Source organism: Budorcas taxicolor, chromosome 4 (genome assembly GCF_023091745.1).
Source record: "Budorcas taxicolor isolate Tak-1 chromosome 4, Takin1.1, whole genome shotgun sequence".
NCBI classification, from domain to species: domain Eukaryota; kingdom Metazoa; phylum Chordata; class Mammalia; order Artiodactyla; family Bovidae; genus Budorcas; species Budorcas taxicolor.
This window is the reverse complement of record NC_068913.1, coordinates 54,383,486-54,403,081: the sequence shown is the minus strand read 5'-3', so window position 1 is coordinate 54,403,081 and position 19,596 is coordinate 54,383,486. Positions and strand designations below refer to the sequence as shown.

At 38.1% G+C, this 19,596-nt stretch overlaps 1 protein-coding gene across 1 annotated transcript in view; it reads right to left on the bottom strand.

The window, feature by feature from the left end:
• Positions 1-18,783, bottom strand: part of TFEC (transcription factor EC) — a 65,997-nt gene extending 47,214 nt beyond the window's left edge. Inside the window, exon 1 of the mRNA XM_052639096.1 lies at positions 18,604-18,783. Coding sequence (XP_052495056.1) covers positions 18,604-18,783 — 180 coding nt within the window. The remainder of the gene's footprint in view (positions 1-18,603) is intronic.
• Positions 18,784-19,596: the final 813 nt, after the last annotated feature.

Sequence of the window (19,596 nt, the reverse complement as noted above, 5' to 3'; positions counted from 1 at the left end):
CTTTGAAAGAAAGCATAAAAGAAGACCTAAAGGTAGAAACAAGCTCATGTCTTTGAGGAAGAGTGAGGGGCCAAGGGGAACAGGAAAGAGTGAGCAAGAGGAAGAAAGAGTTGAGATAAAGATGAAACGTAGGTAAGAAATTTACATTGTAGAATCCTATGGACCAGCAGAGTCCAGCATAAATTTCTGCAACAGTGGAAATGTCCTATATCTACACTGTCCAACACAGTAGCAAATACATATGGCTATGAGCACTCGAAATATGGCCAATGTTACTAAGGAACTGAAGTTTAAATTTTATTCAATTTTTAAAGATTACATTGAATTGAATTAACTTTAAAAACAAACAAACAAACAAAAACACGTGTCCATTTGATACCATACCAGAGTGCAGTTCTCGGCCCTATTTTGAACTTTAGATGTGTTCCATGTGCACTGAGTGATCTTTAAAGTATCTAGGAAAATAAATACGCATGCTTTGTTTCCTTTGGTTAGTCTGCTCTCTGAAAGTTTTCAAGTATATTATTGATTGTTACCAACCTCAAATTTCAGTTTTATGATATTTTTCTTATTAATATTCCACCATTAAATGGACAACAAATTTGTATTGAATAGATGTGGAAAAGACCTGAGGAAAGAAGGATGCTAAACACAATTCATGGTATATGGTTTAACTTTGGAGTACTTATAGTTTCACTAAAAATTACTCAAATAAATTATCCTTTTCTTTCTGGAAGACTACAATATAAATGATCCATCTCTTACATTAGTGGGGCTTCCCAGGTGGCTCTCGTGGTTAAAAAAAAAGAACCCTGCTATCAATGCAGGAGACATAAGAGATGTGGGTTCAATCCCTGTGTCAGGAAGATCCCCTGGAGGAGGGCATGGCAACCTTGCCTCCATGGCAATTCCTGCCTGGAGAATCCCATGGACAGAGGAGCCTGGTGGGCTACAGCCCATAGGGTCACAAAGAGTTGGACACAACTGAAGTGACCTAGTACACATGCATGCTTACGTCTATAATTTTTCCCTCTTGCCTATAAACATGATCATTTATTCTATTCTAGATAGAAACCCTTCTTTTGTACATGTCAAAGTTCATCTTTCTTGAAGACTCTGCTTTTGCCTTTAATAACACTTCTTTTCCTCATTTCTGTCATCCACAAACATGACTATTATTTCACCTAATGATGCTGGCTTATTGGACATGCTGGCTCTTCTATTATCCTAAACTGACTTTAAAGTCTAATCCAAAGCATTGTTTCACAGCTTCCAGGAATCTTCATAACTAATCACCTTGGAATCCAATTGTTATTTTAAGAAAGGCAACTTTTTTTTTATCAGATGAAACAGAGTTAACAGATTTCTGCTGCTGCTGCTGCTGCTGCTAAGTCGCTTCAGTCGTGTCCAACTCTGTGTGACCCCATAGACGGAAGCCCACCAGGTTCCTCCATCCCTGGGATTCTCCAGGTAAGAACACTGGAGTGGGTTAGATATAAGAAGTCAGCAAAATAAGCATCATAAAAGTAATAAATAAAGATGATAAAATACAAAGGAACCACAAAATATTTTGACTAAACTAAAAATGGTGATAATAGGCATGGAAAAATGAGACTCAAGGACAAAGGAAGAGATTTATAAGATTTGAAAGATTAAAAGTAAAGGTCTACAAAAGACCAAGAATTAAGCTTTTCAACAATTCTGGGAGCAAGAAGACAGCAGGATAACATTTGAAGTGTTAAAGATAAAGACTTTTGAACCTAGACATTTATAACCAATAAAATATTCTTTAAATATGTGCATAAGATAAAATTTTTCTTAGACATGAAAACCTAGAACTTTTAGAGCAAAAAAACCTTTGCAAAACACTCTTTTAGAAAATACCCTAGTCATATAATAAACTATGAAATCACTACAAAATATAAGAAAGAGTGCTCATCGTATCCAACTCTTTGTTACCCCATGGACTGTAGTCCACCTGGCTCCTGTCCATGGGATTATCCAGACAAGAATACTGGAGTGGGTGGCCATTTCCTCCTCCAGGGATTTTCCCAAGCCAGGATTCAAACCCACATCTCTTGTGTCTCCCGCTTTGGCAGACAGATCCTTTATGACTGAGCCACCTGGGAAGCCCAAGTAACTAAAATGTTTTTGATCTAAATAAGAAAAATGTGTGTATTTGTATATATATTAATATTTGAATATATAAATTTATTCTAAAAATATCAATTCAGGACAATAGGTGAGAAGAAGAAGGAGATGAGATAAAACTCAGGGAGCTGTTTACTTATAGATATAACACAGATATTGCTAAACAGTGATACAGATAAAGAAAAAATATAACTATGTGTCTTAAGTTAGGTGTAACAAAAAAAGAAAACCTTAGCCAATGGAGGATAGAAAAAAAGATTGCAAATAAGGAAACAGAAAGCATAGTAAATAAAAATGTGAAAAAAGATAACAATTAAACACTAATGGTAAAATAACTATAAGAATGTAAATGACAGCATGAAAAGGCGAAAAGATATGAGAAGATGAGCCCCCCAGGTAGGAATGCATCCAATAAAGTACTGGGGAAGAGCAGAGGGCAATAACACCTCTATTAAGCAGTAACAATGCTCAGTTGTGGATGTGTCTGTTGATGAAAGTGAAGTCTGATGCTGTAAAGAACAATATTGCATAAGAACTTGGCATGCTAGGCCCATGAATCAAAGTAAACTTGATATAGTCAAGTAGGAGATGGCAAGAGTGAACATCAACATCCAGGAACTGGTGAACTAAAGTGGATGAAGGGAAGTCGCTCAGTCATGACTGACTCTTTGCGATCCCATAGACTGTAGCCTTCCAGGCTCCTCTGTCCATGGGATTTTCCAGGCAATAGTACTGGAGTGGATCGCCATTTCCTTCTCCAAGGGATCTTCCCAATCCAGGGCTTGAACCCGGGTCTCCCGCATTGTAGACAGATGCTTTACCATCTGAGCCAATGGGAATGGGCAAATTTGATTCAGATGATCATTACATCTACTATCATGGGCAAGAATCCCTTAGAAGCGATGGAGTAGTCCTCATAGACAACAAAAAAGCCCAAAATGTAGTACTTTGGGCAACCTCAAAAACAACAGAGTGATCTTGGTTTCTTTCCAAGGCAAACCATTCAGTATCACAGTAATCCAAGTCTATGCCTCAATCATTGATGCCAAAGAAGCTGAAGTTGACCAGTTCTATGAAGCCCTACAACACCTTCTAGAACTAAGACCGAAAAAAGATGTCATTTTCATCATAGGGGATTGGAATGCAACAGTAGGAAGTTGAGAGATACCAGGAATAACAGGCAAATTTGGACTTGGAGTACAAAATGCAGCAGGGCAAAAGCTAACAGAGTTTTGTCAAGAGAACATGCTTGTCATAGCAAATACCCTTTTCCAACATCACAGATAGTCAATACCAAAATTAGATTGCTTGTGAAATTTGCAGCCAAACATGCAGAAGCTCTATAAGAAAGTCAGCAAAAGCAAAACATAGAGCTGACTATGGTTCAGATAATGAACTTTTTAATGCAAAATTCAGGCTTAAATTGAAGAAAGTAGGGAAAACCACTAGGCCATTCAGGTATGACCTAAATAATTTCCTTTATGATTATACAATGGAAGTGACAGATTCAAGGGATTTGATCTGGTAGAAAGAGTGCCTGAAGAACTATGGACAGAAGTTTGTAACATTGTACAAAAGCAGTGACCAAAAGTAACCAAAAGAAAAAGAATGCAAGAAGGAAAAATGGTTGTCTTAGGAGGATTACAAATAACTGAGGAAAGAAAAGAAGCAAAAAAGCAAGGGAGAAAGGGAAAGATATGCTCAAGTGAATTAATTCCAGAAAATAGCAAGGAGAGATAAGAAGGCTTTCTTAAAGAACAATGCAAAGAAATAGATGAAAACAATAGAAGGGGAAAGACTAGAAATTCTTTAAGAAACTTGGAGATATCAAGGAAACATTTCATTTAAGGATATTTCAAGGATAAACATTTCATTCAATAAAGAGCAGAAATGGTAAGGATCTAACAGAAGCTGAAGATATTAAGAAGAGGTGGCAAGAATACACAGAAGAACTGTACAAAAGAAAGACCTTAATTACCCAGATGACCATGATGCTGTGGTCATTCACCTAAAGCCAGACATCCTGGAGTGTAAGTAAAGTGGGCCTTAGGAAGCATTATTATGAACAAAGCTAAAAGATGATGCTGACACTCAATGTGTCAGCAAATTTGGAAAACTCAGCAATGGTCATAAGACTAGAAAATGTCAGTTTTCATTCCAGTTCCAAAGAAGGCCAATGTCAAAAAAAATGCTCAAACTACCAGACAATTGCACTCATTTCACATGCTAGCAAAGTTATGCTCAAAATTCTTTAAGTTAGGCTTCAACAGTACATGAACCAAGAACTTCCAGATGTACAAGTTGGGTTTTGAAGAGGCAGAGGAGCCAGAGATCAAATGGCCACCATTCATTGGATCATGGAGAAAGCAAGGGAGTTTCTGAGAAACATCTACTTTTCCTTTATTGACTACACTAAAGCTTTTGACTGTGTGGATCATAACAAATTGTGGGAAATTCTTAAAGAGATGGAAGTACCAGACCACCTTACCTGTCTCCTGAGAAAGTGAGACATCTATAAACAGGTCAAGAAGCAGCAGTTAGAACCAGACATGGAAGAACTGACGGGTTCAAAATTGAAAAAGGAGTACAACAAGGCTGTATATCGTCACCCTGCTTATTTAACTTATATGCAAAATGCCAGGCTGGATGAATCATAAGCTGGAATCAAGATTGCTGGGAGAATTATCAACAATCTCAGATATGCAGATGATACCACTTAATGGCAAGAAGTGAAGAGGAACTAAAGAGTCTCTTGATGAGGGTGAAAGAGGAGAGTGAAAAAGCTGGCTTACAACTCAACATTCAGCAAAGCTAAGATCATTGCATCAGGACACATCACTTCATGGCAAATTGATGGGGGAAAAGTGGAAACAGTGACAGATTCTATTTTGGGGAGGGTTCCAAAACCACTGTTAGTGATTGCAGCTATGAAATTAAAAGACACTTGTTCCTTGGAAGGAAAGCTATGACAAACCTAGACAGCATATTAAAAAGCAAAGATATCACATTGCTGACAAAGTGATAGTCAAAGCTATGGTTTTTCTAGTAGTCATGTACAAATGCAAGAGTTGGACGATAAAGAAGGTGAAACACTGAAGAATTGATGCTTTCAAATTTTAAGAGCTGGAAAAGACTCAAGAGTCCCCTGGACTGCAAAGAGATCAAACCAGTCAAAATTAAAGATAATCAACCCTGAATATTCATTGAAAGGACTGATGCTGAAGCTGAAGATCCAATACTTTGGCCACCTGATGCAAAGAGCTAGTCATTGGAAAAGACCCTGATGATGAGAAAGACTGAAGGCAAAAGGAAAAGGGAGCGGCAGAGGATGAGGCAGTTAGATAGCATCACTGATCAATGGACATGGATTTTAGTGAACTCCGGGAGATAGTGGAGGACAGAGGAGCCTGGCATGCTGCAGTTCATGGGGTCGAAAAGAGTTGGAGACCACTTAAGGACTGAACAACTAAAACAACAAAAAGTTAACATACTGCTGGAGAAATTATTATTCAAATTGAATTTTTTCAAAGGTATTTTAATGTTTTGGGGACGAATTTAAAATAAAACAACAGGGAAAGCTGAAATTCAAGTGCAAAGGTGTACTACAAAGATGACCAAAGGGAAGCAACAGTAGCAATGTTAATATTAGACTATATAAAACTCAAGATAAAACATTGAAGGAAAAATAATACCAAGTGACCATGAATACATATGTATCTAAAAGAAAAAACATCTATTGCAACATCTGTCAGAAATCTATGAAAAAAAATCAATAATTGTAGTTGAATACTTTAGTTCCCCCCTCTTCAAATCATAAACCTGAATTAAACTTTCTCTTCACCTATTCTATAGGCCATATCTGGTTCCTGTCATCCTCTATATAAAAACACTTCTCAAATCTTAAATTCCATTATCTTACTCATCAAATGCAGTATTCCATTTAGTCCAATCTAGACTCTCCACGGGGAGAAGGCAATGGCAACCCACTCCAGTACTCTTGCCTGGAAAATCCCATGGACGGAGGAGACTGGTAGGCTGCAGTCCATGGGGTCGCTAGGAGTCGGACATGACTAAGAGACTTCACTTTCACTTTCCACTTTCATGCATTGGAGAAGGAAATGGCAACCCACTCCAGTGTTCTTGCCTGGAGAATTCCAGGGATGGAGGAACCTGGTGGGCTGCCGTCTCTGGGGTCGCATAGAGTCGGACACGACTGAAGCGACTTAGCAGCAGCAGCAGCAGACTCTCTATGACTGATCAGCTAAAAAATTTTTATTTTTTGACTCTCTATGCCTTTACCCTATTATCTTTCTGCCCAATCATCATGAATATCCCAGAAGTTCAATCTTTCCACTTCTGTTAACTCTGAATTCAAAGTAGAATGGCTCTTGCCCACCATCTTACTGAAATGTCTTTTGTTGCTATTTTCTTTGACTACTTGACTGATCAATTCCGTAGACATTTATCAGTCCTATTTTTTTCACCACATTTGAGTGTGGGGTCATTTCTTCCCTCTTTAAATCAACTCCTTCAGTGGCACCACACTAGCTATCCTTTTAGTTTATCTTTACAGCCCTTTTCCTCTCACCACTCCTTAAATGTTGGTGATCCCCTCATTCTCAGCCTTGGTTTACTACTCTTATTGTATTCCTGTTCTCCAGGAACTTTCTTTCTCATTCGAATTTTCAAGTACTACTTACAGGCTGAAGACTCTTAAATCTCTTTCCCCCTCTAGATTATTCCTCCTCAAAGCAAACTTGTATATCTAGCTCTCACTATCATTTCTGCTTGATGGTCTCACAGATACACAGTTCTAAAATGTTCTAATGTAAGACCTCCTGAGAAATCTGTATGCGGGTCAAAAAGCAACAGTTAGAACCGTACTTGGAACAACAGACTGGTTCCAAATCAGGAAAAGAGTATGTCAAGGCTGTATATTGTTACCTTGCTTATTTAACTTATATGCAGAGTACATCATGAGAAATGCTGGACTGGATGAAGCACAAGCTGGAATCAAGATTGCCAGGAGAAATATCAATAACCTCAGATATGGAGATATACCACACTTATGGCAGAAATCAAAGAAGAACTAAAGAGCCTCTTGATGAAAGAGAGAGGAGAGTGAAAAAGTTAGCTTAAAACTCTACATTCAGAAAACTAAGATCATGGCGTCTGGTCCCATCACTTCATTTCAAATAGATGGGGAAACAGTGGAAACAGTGGCTGACTTTACTTTGCCAGACACAAATTGGCAGACACAGCAGATGGTGACTGCAGCAATCAAATTAAAAGACGCTTACTCCTTGGAAGAAAAATTATGACCAACCTAGACAGCATATTAAAAAGCAGAGACATCACTTTGCCAACAAAGGTCCATCTAGTCAAAGCTATGGTTTTTCCAGTAATCATGTATGGATGTGAGAGTTGGACTATAAAGAAAGCTGAGCACCAAAGAATTTATGCTTTTGAACTGTGTTGTTGTAGAAGACTCTTGAGAGTCCGCTGGACAGCAAGGTAATCCAACTAGTCCATCCTAAAGGAAATCAGTTCTGACTATTCATTGGAAGGACTGATGCTGAAGCTGAAACTCCAATACTTTGGCCACCTGATGTGAAGAACTGACTCATTTGAAAAGACCTTGATGCTGGGAAAGATTGAGGGCAGAAGGAGAAGGGGACGACAGAGGATGAGATAATTGGATGGACAAGAGTTTGAGTAAACTCCCGGAGTTGGTGATGGACAGGGAAGCTTGGTATGCTGAAGTCTATGGGGTCGCAGAGTCAGACAAGACTGAGTGACTGAACTGAACTGAACTGAACTGAATATAAGGCCTCATTTCTCACTGTGCTATGAAAATAACCTCCTCACTGGTCCCTCTCTCACCCCAGGCTTATTCTCCTACTAGCTGACAGAGTGATATTAAAGTCAAATCCGATTATGTTGCCATAGTCCCCACATTTGAGCGTTTCAAGTCTTTGGAATTACTTAACATGGAGTACCAGCCTTTCTGTGATTTGTCTATTGCCCAGTTCTCTGGTGTCACCTTCTGTCAATTTTGCCTCTCATCTTCTCCCCACTTCATGCTGTTTCTTTGCTCGTACAATCTTACTTAGATAAATTGCCCCACTAGTCATTTTCGTCTAAGTCTATTTGACAGACCTCCAAATCAGAACAGTACTTCTACACTCCTACATATACCATTGTCCTTTCTACATAATAGTATATTTGTTTCATTTTTTTTCTCTTCCCTTCAACTTAGAGCTTTTAGAAAGTATAGAGGATAAGAAAAACAAGACAAGGAATAATAAATGGCAGCCCACTCCAGTACTCTTGCCTAGAAAATTCCATCGATGGAGGAGCCTGGAGGGCTACAGTCCATGGGGTCACAAAGAGTCAGACATGACTGAGTGACTTCACTTTCACTTTTCACTTTCAGCATGTACTATAAAGATGCTATGATAAGAGCAATTTTTATCCATATGACATAGCTGGTACTATGAAAACTCAGAGAATTAGGCACCTAATCCACATAGAGTATCCCCAGGGAAAGAAGAAACCTGAAATGAATTCTGAAGAGTCAGTTGGAATTATAAGTGGAGACTGAATGAGTAGTTGGTAAAGAAAGGTTGTAAGGAGGGAGAACCTGGTCACTGTGAAAGTCATACATGGACCATATAGTTGAATAACAGAGCTCCATCCAAATGTGAAATGATAAGTTTGGGTCAGGTGGCAAGGATTAAATATGAAAGAGTCCTGTATCCCCATGAGTTCGAATTTGAATTTTATCCTGTAAAGACCCAGGCTATAAAATGCTTATTTGACTTTATATTTGATTGTCTTACCTTTAATCATCAAATTACTCTTAATTCCAACTCCTAAATCCTGAATCTATGGATGCTCTCACAGATTTATTCTGTGGTAGCTTTGATTTCCGGGGTCTTATTTGAATTAATGATGTGTTCCCTGATGTCACAGGAGGATAAGCATAGAAGAAAGAAATACCAAAAATTGACAACCACCATCTCCTGAGCATTCACACTTCCCTTGTGTTAGAAAATTTTAAAATGTAAGTGACATCACTAAGTGATGTCACTAAGATGGAAACACAGATAGTTCCTGAATTCAATCCACCTCCTGAGAAGAATAATTAATGTCTATTCAGAAAGAAAACACCACTAAGAGAATCCTAGAGCATGGAGGTGAGGCTGAAATACCCCCTGCACCTCAGAGATCAAGGCAGCCTGCATTAGAAGGTGAGAGAAGCAGCTGCACGTTGATCTATTGACCCTCCCCTAATGATAGAGACAGGATGAAGGGACAAAATAGGTGATTAAATAGCTAATCCCACTAGGGGAATATAGGTAGAAAAAGATGGAAAACTCCTGTAAATTAAGCATTACTAGAGAAAGCAGGTTTGCTTAACCATAAAACCAAGCAGGCTTGCTTAGCAACAAAACCATGCAGCAGAAACACGAGTCATGTCCCCAAACAATAAAACAATGGTGGCATGAGACCCACATTCTTCCCGATAAGCTCAATAAGTTAATGACCCCCCAGACAGGCTCTGTGAACACAACAGTCATTTATGGGAAGGTGACTTTTCAAAATGAAAGACCCTCATTGTACTAAGACTTGAAAATATTTTTCCAAAGTGCTCTGACAGACCCACCCTAACCATATAGGAAGGGACAAATAAAGTCCACTGCCCTGTGTAAGGGAAGAACTAATGATGGAAACAAGATGTCTACTCAAGAAAGACAAAGAAGGTCTTCCATGCCCCACTTTTCCTTTGGTTATAAAACTATAGCCCACTAGGTTCTCAAGGTGCAGCATTTCTCACTCACCCACTTGTAAGTCTCAAAAGCATCCTATTCTAGTAAGTCTCTTCTCACCTACCACTTCACTTTTGCTGGACTCTTTGCATTGAGACATAAAATACTGTGGTGCCAGAACTCTTTGGAGTCCTGGAAATGACACCTATTGGTTTCACTAAGACAGTACAACATTATACACAGAAGTCCCTGACCCCTGGTTGCTCCAGTGGGAAAAGAGAACCCAGCGAGGACAATCAGTCACCTTCAACATTGTGGAGCTGCTTTGTAGGAGCCCCTACTTTGATTTCTTACCATGGGAATTGAGAGGAATCTATGGGATCCAGTCGCTGAGAATCTGACTATAATAGAGAAGCAGGGAGGGCTTGTAACACCAAAACACAGATCTTGGCAGATAGTCCTTTAATGCCTGAGGAGCAATCCCAACCAGCAGCTTCACTTGTCAGCAGAACCAAATCAGGGGTACACTCTGACCAGATAATTGGTTGGAGGGGGTGCAGATTTGCCTGATTCAGACCCTCAAGGAGTTTTATCAGTTGTAGAGCCCATTTGCCCATACCCAGGCAAGATGATGAGTCAGAGGCCCCTGGCAGCCTCATCTGACCAGAAGAGCTAGGGACAACTCCTGGAAGCTGTGTGGTACAGTGGTGCTCAAGCCAAGAGGCAGGTGGACAAGCAGAGCAGATCAACCCAAGAGCAAAGCCAATACCAGTCATGGGATCTTCCCCTGCAGGCACAGGCAAGAAGATTAATTCATAGCCAAGGCTGAGGGTAGTTCCTGGTCTCTCTCTAACCTAACAACCTCTTTGGAAAATTGAAAATAGCCTGGAGGGGCCCAACCTCCTCCCTCCCAGGCATAGGGGCTGAAATATAGTTTCACCCACTGTGAATAGTGTCCTCTGACTCCAACTGAATCAGAAGGGCTAGCAAAATTACCTGAAAGCTGTACAGCACAGGCGCACTCAAGCTGATCAAAAAGCAAACAGAACTGGAGAGCAAAGCCAGTGGCACTGTTTAGCCAAGGAACTTGGGTGTGGGTCAGATTGAGTTAAGATCACGAAGAGCTTTACTGGTTTTAGAGCAGCCTCTCTTACTGTCTGGGTGGGGAATCTAATTAATAGTCTTGCTCATCATTGAATACAGCCTTCAACCTATCCTTCCAGGGAACTTAACAAGAGCACAGGGGAAGATACATGGCCCATTCAATAGCCCCACATACAGTGGCACTTGAACAGAGAACACAACCCGTGACTTCCCCTGTAGAGCAAAATCAGTGGCCTCACCCAACCAGGGAATTCAGTGCATACTCAGGCCTTATTCAAGCACCCAGTGAAATGCATAGGTCCAGGGCCCTGGCCTGTTTCTCTGCCAGGAGAGGGAAGCTAATTCATAGCCACATCTGTTATATCTGCTACATTAAGTCCCAACTATCTAGTTCAGTTCAGTTTAGTTCAGTCACTCAGTCATTTCTGACTCTGTGACCCCATGAACCGCAGAATGCCAGGCCTCTCTGTCCATCACCAACTCCTGGAGTCCACCCAAACCCATGTCCATTGAGTCGGTGATGCCATCCAACCATCTCATCCTCTGTCATCCCCTTCTCCTGCCCTTAATCTTTCCCAGCATCAGGGTCTTTTCAAATGAGTCAGTTCTTCACATCAGGTCACCAAAGTACTGGAGTTTCAGCTTCAACATCTGTCCTTCCAATGAACACCCAGGACTGATCTCCTTTAGGATGGACCGGTTGGATCTCCTTGCAGTCCAAGGGACTCTCAAGAGTCTTCTCCAACGCCACAATTCAAAAGCATCAATTCTTCGGTGCTCAGCTTTCTTTATAGTCCAACTCTCACATCCATACATGACCACTGGAAAAACCATAGCCTTGACTAGACGGACCTTTGTTGTAAGCCTGATCAAAGAATTCAAGCAACTGTGGAGCCCATTCAACATCCTCACTGTGTAAGGAACAAAACTAGCAGTCCTATCCAGCTGCTCTCAGCTGGTGGCACAACCCCCAATCCACGTCCTCAGTTGCCTGGCACAAATAGATCATAATAACAGGAATTACCTGCACAAAGACTTTAGTGGCACACTCACCCAGAAACCAAAACTGAGCAGCCTGGTGAAGAACTGTCACTGACAAAGCAAGCCTGTAAAGTCTGCAAGGGCAGCCCTATTAATCAGATGCACAGAAATCAACTCAAGGAACTAAGGATCACAAAAAGTCAGGTAAATATGATACCACCAAAGGAAACTAATAAAACTCGGATAAGTAAGTCTAAATAAATGGAGATCTGTGAACTGTCTGATAAATCAATAAAGATTTCAGAATAATCCTTTTAAGGAAGTTTAGTAACCTACATGGAAAAAAAAATGATGTCTTTTTTTATTATAGAGCACTGGAATGCAAAAGTAGGAAGTTGAGATATCTGGAGTAACAGGCAACTTTGGCCTTGGAGTACAAAAACAGGCAGGTCAAAGGCTAACAGAGTTTTGCCAAGAAAATGCACTGGTCACAGCAAACACCCTCTTCGAACAACACCAGAGAAGACTCTACACATGGACATCACCAGATGGTCAATACTGAAACAAAATTAAGAAATATAATAATCTATTATTAATAATCTGATATAAAACATATAAATTGTAACAGCAATAACTGAGAAGTACAAAGAATACAAATTCTATGAAGTTACTTGCTATTAATTTAATAAAGGGTGTTAGAAGCTGGATTTAGAAAAGACCAGCGATCAAAATGCCAACATCTCTTGGATCATAGAAAAACAAGAGAATTGCAGAAGAACATCTACTTCTGATTCACTGACTATGCTAAAGCCTTTGATTGTGTGGATCAAACAAACTGGAAAATTTTTAAACAGATGGAAATACCAGACCACCTTACCTGCCTCCTGCGAAACCTGTCAAGAAGCAACCGTTAAAACTGGACATGGAACAATGGACTGGTTCAAAATTGGGAAAGGAATATGTCAAGGCTGTATATTATCACCCTGCTTATTTAACTTCTATGCAGAGTACATCACACAAAATGCCCACACAAAGCACAAACAGGAATCAAGATTCCAGGGAGAAATATCAATAACTTCAGATATGCAGATGACAGCACCGTTATGGCAGAAAGTGAAGAGGAACTAAAAAGCCTCTTGATGAAAGTGAAAGAGGAGAGTGGAAAAGTTGGCTTAAAACTCAACATTCAGAAAATGAAGATCATGGCATCCAGTTCCATCACTTTATGGCAAATAGATGGGGAAACAATGGAAACAGCGACAGACTTTATTTTCTTGAGGTCCAAAATCACCGCAGATGGTGATTGCAGCCATGAAATTAAAAGGTGCTTGCTCCTTGGAATAAAAGTTATGACAAAGTTAGATAATATATTAAGAAGCAGAGACATTACTTTGCCAACAGAAGTCCATCTAGTCAAAGCTATGTTTTTTCCAGTAGTCATGTATGGATGTGAGGGTTGGACCATCAAGAAGGCTGAGAGCCAAAGGATTCTTGTTTTTGAACTGTGGTATTGGAGAAGACTCTTGAGAGTCCCTTGGACTTCAAGGAGATCAAAACAGTCAATCCTATGGGAAATCAGTCCTGAATATTCATTGGAAAGACTGGTGCTGAAACTGAAGCTCCAATACTTTGGCCACCTAATGGGAAGAGCTGACTCATTTGAAAAGACCCTGATGCTGGGAAAGATTGAAGGCAGGAGGAGAAGTGGATGACAGAGGACAAGTTGGTTGGATGACTCAATGGAAATGAGTTTGATCAAGCTATGGGAGATGGTAAAGGACAGGGAAGCCTGATGTGCTGCAGTCCATGGGGTTGCAAAGAGTCAGACACACCTGAGAGACTGGACAATGAACAAGTTTTATGTAATTCTCATGGAAAACACTGCAGGTGGTGCTAGAGGTAAAGAACCCATCTGCCAATGCAGAAGACATAAGAGACAGGGGTTCAATGTCTGAATTGGGAAGATCCCCTGGAGAAGGGCATGGCAACACACTCCAGCATCTTGCCTGAAGAATCCCATACCTGGTGCACTACAGTTGATTGTTGCAAGAGACTGAAACAACTGAGCACATGGAAAACACAGGGAAAATCTTATACTAATTACACAAAAGAACTTGATAAAGAAGTCAAAGTATGTTGATTCCAAAGACAAAACAAAACAGAACAAAAAGATAGCAGGATAAGGAACAGAGATTGTTGAAGCTACCAAACAGCCAGAAAGCAACTAATAATATTTTGTTGTAGTAAGCCCTTACAGCTTCCTAGGTGGTTCAGTGGTAAAACATCTGCCTGCCAAGGCAGTAGATGCAAGAGACACAGGTTTGATCCTTGGGTCAGAAAGATCCCTCAGAGTAGAAAATGTCAATTCACTCCAGTATTCTTGCCTGGAAAATTCCTTGGACAGAGGAACCTTGGTGGGCTACAGTCCATGAGGTTACAAAGAGTCAGACATGACTGAGCACAAGCACACACAAACCCTTGCCTATCAGTAATTGTTTTAAATATAAACAGATTAAATTATCCAATTCAAAGACATAGTGTGAATGAGTGGATGAAAAAAAAAAGATTCAACAACCACTGTCTCTAGGAGACTCACTTTGTAAGGACAAACAGAGATTGAGAGTGAAGGGATGGAAAAAGACATTTCAAACAATGGTAACTAAAAGAAAGTAGGAATAGTTTACATTGATTACATCAGACAAAACAGACAAAACTAAAAATGGAAAAAAAAAAAAAAGAGAAAGAAACAAGGAAAGCCATTATATAAAGGTAAAGCGGTCAATATAACAAACTGATATAACAATTTATGAGCCCAACATCAGAGCATATAAATATATAAAGCAATGGCTAACAGAGCTAATGAGAAAAATAAACAGTATAGTAATTATAAACAATAATATTTGAAGACTTTTTACCACTCTCAACAATGGATAGATTATCCACACAGAGAATCAATAAGGAAACGGTAGATTTGAACAAATTCAAAGGATCATAAAGGGCAACAGAGAACAACTATGTTTTTCAAAAAACTGTGAAACCTAGAAGAAATGCAAAAATTCTTAGAAGCATAAAACTTATTAAGACTGAATCGAGAAGAAGTAGAAAATCTGAATATACCAATTACTAGTGGAGACTGAATTAAATTAGTAACAAAAAAATCCCCCAGTGAGATGGGTTCACTGGTGAATTTTACCAAACATTTCAAGAAGAATTAACACCAATCCTTCTCAAAGTCTTCCCAAAAAATCAAAGAGCAGGGAACACTCTCTAACTGATTTTATGAGGCCAGCATTATCTTGATACTAAAATCAGAAAATGAGGTTACTAAAAAAGAAAGCTACAGGCCAATATCCCTGATGAATATAGATGCAAAAGATCTCAATAAGATACTAGCAAATTAAACTCGGCACATATGAAAAGCATAATTCACCAGTGATCAATCTATGACAAGGGGGAAAAAATGTTTGCAAACCATACATCTGATAAGGAGTTAATAACCAAGACCTATAGAAAAGATCCTACAACAACAATAAAAATGCAATTGAAAAAATGAGAGAAGGACCTGAATACATATTTCTCCAAAGAAAATAAACAAAAGGGCAACAGGTACATGACAAGATCCTTAACATCATTAGTTATTAGGGGAATGCAAATTCAAACCACAATGAGATATCACCTTATACCTGTAAGAATAGCAATCACAAAAATATAATAATGCTGGCAAGAATGTGGAAAAAAGATTACCCTTTTATGATATTGGTGAGATTGTAAATTGATACAGCTACTCTAGAAAACAGTATTCAGGATCCTCAAAAAAAATTAAAAATAGAACTACCTTATGATACCAAAATTCCACTCTTGGGAATATACCCAAAGCTAATAAAAACAATACCTTGAAAAGATATCTGCAGCCCCATGTTCACAGTATTTATAAAACCAAGATAGGAAAGCAACCTGTGTCCATCCGTCAGTGGATGGCTAAAGAAACTGTGAAATATATAAATAAGAATGCTATTTAAGCATGAAAAAAACAAGGAAATCCTATCATTGGCAACAACATGAATAGACCTTGAGGGCATTATGCCAAGTGAAATCAGTCAGACAGAGAAAGACAAATAGTGTGTGATCTCACTTATATATGGATTATAAAACAAAAACAAAAAAACTCATAGAAAAAGATATCAGACTTGTAGCTACCAGAAGTGGGGTGGGGGAATGTGGTATGGAATTGGAGAAAGGTGGTCGCAAGATACAAACTAAAATTATAGGATAAATAACTACTAGGGGTATAATGTACTACAATGTAACAACTATATTTCACAATGTTATATGATATACAGGGAAGTTTTCAAGAGGAAATTTTTTTTCTTCTTTTCTCCTCTTTCTTTTATTGTGTCTACATGACAAGATGGATGTTTACTGAGTTTATTGCGGTAATCATTTCATAATATATGCAAATTAAATCACCATGCTATATGCCTCAAATATATACAGTTATTATGTCAATTATTCCTCAGTAAAAAACAATTTAAAGTAATCATAAAAGTAAAAGATCACAGAAGTTTCCTACAACCCACCCAGAATAAGTATCAAAAGAACTCTTCAAGCTGTAGAAATGTTAGTAAGAGAGGTTAAGGATTGAGACCCCACAACTGGTAAGTGGTAGTTTTAACCTCATGCTGTCTGACTCTAAAGAATGCACACTTTCTGCTTTGTAACAAGGACTCCTAGAACTAATCAAAGAATATCAGGAAATGGCAAAAAAGTAAGATGTATCTTAGCTACTAAAGACAGCAAAACTGGAATTGATGGCAGTATGTGAAAATGTGTCTATGATAAATTAAATTCAAAACCACACATGTTAAAACTATAACAGATGAAATAAAACTATGATTAACTGGACATTAATGACAGAAGAGCTTTTAATACACAGTTTAAAGAAAAACGGTTAAAAATTTAGAAAATATTCATCTGAAGCCAGCGTGCATGTTGTCCCTCGACCATTGCACACATTGAAGCTTTCAACCCTTCCCGGCCATGCAACTCCTTTTGACTGACACCACCTAAAGGACCTCTAAGATCAGGTAAATTTCTCTTATAATGTACAACCTTATTATAAAATAAAAGGAAAGCTGTGTTCCTAAGAAATAAAACTGCTTACTAAGAAAATTAACATACATCCTTTCTCATTTCTTAGAAAACATATTTCACAACACAGAGTACTTACGATCACAGCATCATATTTCATAAGATACATACTCTGATCATTTTCTGGGTTTTGCCTAGAATTGACAGGCATATGCATACCTTTTGGAATTTGTTTTTTCCTTTGTAAATCAAACTTCCACACAAGGGAAAACTTTGAAAGAAGGTGGTTATGAGACAAATTGTATTGGGTGAGTTCTAATATTTACTGTACAGATGAACAGATGATTCTCATCTAACATATTTTTATGACCATCATAGAGTGGACAGAGAATCTAGTTGTACATTTTTTTTTGGAAAATTCTTTATATATTTGTTACTGAAAAGTTTAAGTAAATATACATGTAGAGATTTAAATTCAGTTTTGGATTTTAACTAGGCATGTTTTGTGATTGCTTTATATTTTATTAAACAATCTACTAGATCCTTCCTCTTTTCTCTTTTCTAGATCAACATAAAATTTGCAAAAGAAAATTTTCCTCTATCATTTGGAATTTAAATACTTAGATATTGAGTATTATTCTTTTGCACCTGGAGACTATAGACTTTCCTTAAAAGCAGTAACCTGAATTCAGTAAAAATCACCAGGAATGTAGAATGGGAGATTAAATCTAGAAGCAAATAGGACCACGGCTTCATCTAACTAATCAAATGGAAAAGAGAAAAGAAAAGAATAGAAAACTCAGTTATGGATGTAGGTTTTCTACACTGCAATATTAAAGGAAGTCTTTTTCCCAGTTCAAGTTCTTTCCCACTTCTATTGATTTTTCAGGATTTTTTTAAGGTCCATTTACAAGCAAGTCACAATAATTACAAACTCCACAAAGCTAAACACTCATTCATTTTATATCTTCAGCACCTCAAATTTTCTCTTAGTAAATGGAAAGCAAGTATTTGTTGAAAATAGAAAGGAATGAATAATCAGTAATTAAAAACTCAGATACAATATGGTAAAATATTAAGTGCAAGAAGACTATTAGTCTCATTCTGATAAACATTTCTAGAGTAAATTTTTACTATTATTTAAATTCTACTTGTTTCATCTTAATGGGTACTTCAGAAAATGTAACTGTTGATAAATGTTTTAACTAAAGCTATCAGAAAACCAGTACAATACAAGCTAAATTTTCTTAACATAAATTACTAATAGAACTTATTTTGACTCACATTGATACAAACTGAAATAAAAATTTAAAAACGAACTGTTATATTTCATGCATAACAATTCTTATGGAAATAACTAATTATTAAAAATTAATAAGTTAAGATATTCTTTTTGTTTAATGAATTTGCATATAGAATGTTTACTATAAAAATATTGACTTCAATTTCTTGAAGTTTTTTTTTTCCAAAAAACTATATATTTTCATAAATCAGTCATTAGACATACATGCCATTCCGTATTGTCATCTTCTTTGCCAAGAGTTAGCAACTTGGTGAGTGGATTTCCAGTGAGACCAGTGTCACTCTCGGGAGACGGGTGTCCATGCTGCACCAGAAGTTCACTGCTTGGCGTGGGAGGATGTGACCTTTTAAAACTTTGGTTGAGAATCTGGTGGTCAAGGGTCATGAAGGGTTTTACTTGCTGTCGCTGAACCTTCTGTAGCTGAGTCCTTGCAGGACTTTCCAAGTGTGCTGGGACCTACCAAATAGAAACCAAACATATGCAATGTGTAGCATCATCTGGTAAAGAAGTTCCACTTTTGACAACTGAATTATGACAGTAAACATTATAATGTCCAGTTTCTTTCTTATTTATGATCTATACATCTGTCATAATTTATGTAAGATATTAATGGATTATGGTTTTAAGGAATAATTTAAACTTTACTAGAATATTTTAGTAAATATTCAAGGGATTAGATCTGATAGACAGAGATTAGATTCAAGGGATTAGATCTGATAGACAGAGTACCTGATGAACTATGGACAGAGGTTTGTGACACTGTACAGGAGGCAGGGATCAAGACCATCCCCAAGGAAAAGAAATGCAAAAAGGCAAAATGGTTGTCTGAGGAGGCCTTACAAATAGCTGTGAAGTGAAGAGAAGTGAAAAGATAGAAGAGAAGAGAAATAGAAGTGACAGGCAAAGGAGAAAAGGAAAGATATACCCATTTGAATGCAGAGTTCCAAAGAATAGCAAGGAGAGGTAAGAAAGCCTTTCTCAGTGATCAGTACAAAGAAATGGAGGAAAACAATAGAATGGAAGAGTCTAAAGATCTCTTCAAGAAAATTAGAGATACCAAGGGAACATTTCATGCAAAGATGGGACAGAATAAAGGACAGAAATGGTATGGACCTAACAGAAACAGAAGATATTAAGAAGAGGTGGCAACAATACACAGAAGAACAATACAAATATGATCTCTACGACCCAGATAAT